The sequence below is a fragment of the Helobdella robusta genome, assembly GCF_000326865.2.
Source record: "Helobdella robusta unplaced genomic scaffold HELROscaffold_31, whole genome shotgun sequence".
NCBI lineage: Eukaryota > Metazoa > Annelida > Clitellata > Rhynchobdellida > Glossiphoniidae > Helobdella > Helobdella robusta.
In genome coordinates, this window is record NW_008704544.1 from 1976523 (window position 1) to 1981126 (window position 4604).

At 33.6% G+C, this 4604-nt stretch overlaps 1 protein-coding gene across 1 annotated transcript; it reads right to left on the bottom strand.

The window, feature by feature from the left end:
• Positions 1-1419: 1419 nt before the first annotated feature.
• Positions 1420-3774, bottom strand: HELRODRAFT_174987 (hypothetical protein; the record flags this gene model as incomplete). The annotated part of the gene is made up of 1 exon (XM_009022416.1): positions 1420-3774. The coding sequence occupies one exon, from the start codon at positions 3772-3774 to the stop codon at positions 1420-1422; it is 2355 nt and encodes a 784-aa protein (XP_009020664.1).
• Between the last annotated feature and the right edge of the window lie 830 nt (positions 3775-4604).

A 4604-nucleotide genomic window follows, 5' to 3' on the forward strand; every position in this document is an offset into this window, starting at 1 on the left:
ATGAATGATTAAAAAATACAAATGAACATTCAGAACATGAAAATCAGAAATATTAAACAGAAACAACCTATTGCGAAGAGAAAATTTTTACAAAAATTTGCACATAATGTAGTAAATTCTGTTATAAGAAGAAACTACCGAAGAGAGCATTGTTAATACTTGGTGTAATATCATTAAAATTAAAAAATTTATCCACCATAAACTGCGTGTATATGTGTTTGTCTGTGTGAGTATGTATAATATGTGTGTTTGTCTGTGTGAGTATGTATATTTGTGTGTTTGTCTGTGTGAGTATGTATATTTGTGTGTTTGTCTGTGTGAGTATGCATATATGTGTGTTTGTGGGTTTTCTTACTAACATATAAACGAATGTAAATGGATACTACATGCGTACGTGTACATACAAAAAATTTTTTATTTTATTTTAAAATTGTAATCTTTCAACAAGATAAGAAGAAAAAATTATTAGCTAGCAGGCGCTTTGGATATAATCTCTTAAAAATTGACGTTTGTGAATAGTTCATATTTTAACGTTGTCTTTAAATGAGCTTTGTTTCTTATCGGTAACACCCAAATTGAAAAATTTTCAAAAATATTAAAAAAAACTGTTTTTGCCATCCATCAATAATAATAACCATTGTACATCTGATTTTTAAGAGACTGAAAATTTTGAAGAAATTTTTTTCGACATGATGAAATTACAAAATTTGAAAAATATGACAAATTCTTGATATGAAATTAATGAATTATGAAATTTTTATTAGTGGCATGTAAAAAAAAATAATTTGTGAACATACTGCCTCAAATGAGTATGACATGAGAGGGTAATAGAAAGGTAAAAATTTGAGTAACACACGCATGCTACATACAAAAATAATTGCAGGTATCTTCTGATTGCTTGGTCATCTGGTGTTTGCTTGGTAAAAAATTTAACTTTGTGTTGAACCTACAAAAGAAACTTTACTTAAAAATTTATTCTATTTGTTATAATTTTCACAAATTCATTGAACTTTTTTTTAAAAAATAAAATCACTTTATTATCACTATGAACAATATTCAAATTATTTTATCAAGACTAACATTTACTTACAAGGTCAGCTGAATCAACATTCCAGCTCTTCTGAAAGAAGATTTTAAAAAAATGCGTGATATAAATACTCTAATTATAATATTTACAGTGTTAGTTAATGACATCAACACCAACAACATCAACAGGACAACATCGGGTACAGCAACGAAACAACCATAAAAACATTCAACACGCAACAACTACAATTTCTAATCGAGTTTCATATTTACTAAATATTTGCAGTTTGCAAAGTAAATGAACAGCAGCAAATTTCATTGATTTCAGAAAGTAAATGAACTAGTATCCAGAAGCAAATTTCATTGGTTTCCGCCTAAACTTTGTGCCAAAGACTATTTCTTCAAGGTAGATATAACCATTATCGCGATGGTTATTGACACTCCTACGCCTCCGATGATGAATGCACTTTTCCCTGTCCTCTCTTTACTTCCGCCATCATTCTGCGAGTCAAACTTTGTTATTTTTCGTATGCCGTTTATTTGTAATGTTCCCGTCCAAATTTTGTTGATGATGTTGTTGTTGATGTCATTGTTGTTGTTGTTGTTGATGTTGTTGATGTTGTTGTTGTTGTTGATGTTGTTGTTGTTGTTGATGTCATTGTTGATAGAGTTGATTTTTGCTCTAGCCTCACATGAGAAAGTGAAGTTTCCAGGGTTATAAACTTTCAACCAGTAGTTCTGTGTTATTATCGGCGGCCTCGAGTTTGGTTTAAGTTTTACGATTTGTTCGTATTTTTCTCGCATTTGTTGTTGTCCTTTGTAGTTTTGTTGTTGTTGTTTGTGTTGTTGTTGTGATCGGAATGATGTTTGCAGCGATCGTCGATGTTTTTGCTGTGGCTGATGTCGTTGTCGTTGTTTGTGATTGTTGTGCCGATGTTCCTGAGAATGTTGATGCGATTTTTGTTGATGTTGTCGCGAATGTTGTTGCGTTTGTTGTTGATGAATTTGCAGTTGTTGATGCGTTTGCACCCTTCTTTTACTTATCTTCTTTCTCATAGCGTTGACGACAACGTGCGAATGACCGATGTAACTCCACTCAAACTCCAGCCAAACATTCGGTGGCCAGCCACTCGCTCCGCACATAATCAACTCGCCAACGGAAGAGGATGTGACGTCAGGTTTCACGTCATAAATCAGAGATGTGCCAATATTTTCAATGGTGTCCTTCCACCGGTAGATATATTGATTGCTTAACTTTTCGATAACGGTTACATGGCACGATAAATCGACAATTAAATTGGCATAATCTTTGTAGAAATCAATTACATCATCATCTTCTGTCAATTTTCTCAGTGGCTTTTGAAGCTGCTTTTGAGACTGCAGATAGTTGCGTTGTAGTTTGTAAGTAGTACGAATCTTGTTATAGATGGTTTTGTTGATGAAGAGCATGATATCTCGATGGTGGAAGGATATTTCCATCTGATCAGCCCCATCTTTCAGACGTTTATCTACTAATTTAAAATTCAAGCCGTTGTTTTTAGCATCTATGAATTTGAAATTTGCACGAAGTTCTGTGTCGTCGTGACGTTCGCTGCTGCTGCTGTGGCCGCCATCGCTACTGACTAAATAATTTTTCATGGTGACATCGACGACGACGTCAATGATGGCTCTATATTCAACTGTGATGTTGCCAGTGTAAAATAGTGAAAAACATTTGAATCGGTTGTCTTCTTTTTGGATGAATTTCGGAGAGTTATCTAAGATAAGAAGTTGAACCTGCTTGTTTGGGCAGTTTAACATACCAGCGTGATATCTTTGCACTTGGAATGGTGACGTCATTTGCTGGTTAGTTGCGGCATGTCGCCATGCGTGTTTGACGTCAGACAAATTTGATTTCGAGTTCTGCTTGGTTTTGTTTTTCTTGTTAGCGCACGAATCGTTGAAAAAACTTTTTAAATTGACAACTCTGAACTCTGGTAAGGAGATATTGTCGTTTTTTTTGAGATTTTTAAGTCTGTTTTTGTCATCGTAAATATTTCGTGATAATGATAATGTCGTTGCTGCGTGTTGTTGTTGCTGTAGTCGAAGTAACTGTTTGTTGTTGGAAGATTGATACTGCGGTTGTTGTTGTTGTTCGTGGCGTTTGTGTAAGTGTGGCTGTCCTCGCATTGGTGAGGTTTGATGTGGAATTGTGTGAGAATTTTGTGGGCTGTGAAGTCTGTTTGTTTGGGTATTAGAAGATGACGTGTTGTGTGTTGCATATTGTGGAGCTTGTTGGTGAGGTTGTTTTGTTGTTGCGACTGTTGTTGTTGTTGGTGGTGGTGGTGATTTTAATGTGTCTGATGACGTAGTTAACGGTGGGAAAGGTACTAATCCATTTGATAATCCAATCCATTTCCTCATTGATGGAAGTTTCGGATTCGGAATAACTTTCCATTGATTCGCCGACATCAATCCAGACGTGGATCCTAAATATTTTGTCCTCGAATCAAAATTTTCAGATTTTGTCTTGAACGGTCTTGTCGGCAATAATAACATTCTTCTTGTCAGAGAAACATAATCCAACGAGTTGGCACTTATCTCCATTGTTGTTGTTGGTGTAGTGGAGTTTAACATTAATACTGTAGTAAAAGTAGTAGTAATTGTAGCAGTAGTAGTAGTAGCAGTAGCTGTAGTAGATGGCAACTGATCAAATTCTGCAGCTCTTATAACCCAAATTAGAAACAAAGGATACAAAAACTCTTTCATGTTGCGTCGGTTTTCGATAAATCAAAATTTTCAAAAAATTAAATAAAATTTGTTGACAAATTTTTTATATATATTTTTTTTTAAAATTTATATTATTTAATAAAATGTAATTCGAAGTGTCAATAAATATCTTCTGTAAATATCTTCATAACAACTTTTTTCAAGTTAAAAAGTCTTAAACGAGCAAGCGCTAACAACTCAAAGATTATTAATTAATCATTCCTATGAACGAATGCGTACTGAAATCAGCATTTTAAAATGTTTGTTTCACATTGTTAACAGTGATTCAATCATTTGCTATTTATACGAAAGGATAAAAAATTTCATGTACTGTTATATCTATAAATAAATACATGTGTATATGTATATACATGATTGCGAATGGATATTATACAAACACCACACACACCCACACACCACACACACACACACCCACACACACACACACACATGTATATCATAAATTATAATATATTTTTATTTACCAATTGAAAATTAAATATTCAATTGACACGGGTAGTATATAGTGCATAAACTTACACACAATATATTTAAACCATCTATCTTTAAACTTCAAGTTAGCACACACACTCACACTCACACACACACACCACACACTCAAACACATACTCGCATACATACATTCATACACCCAACACACACTCCCATAAAGGTATGTATGTACTTTCACTCACACACAACAGTAGCAACAACAACAACAACAGCAATAATTATAATAATAATAAAAACAGCGATAATAAATAATAATAATAATAAACTTAATTTTCTCACATTATTTTCCTAGATCCCACATCCCACGCTAATTCGAG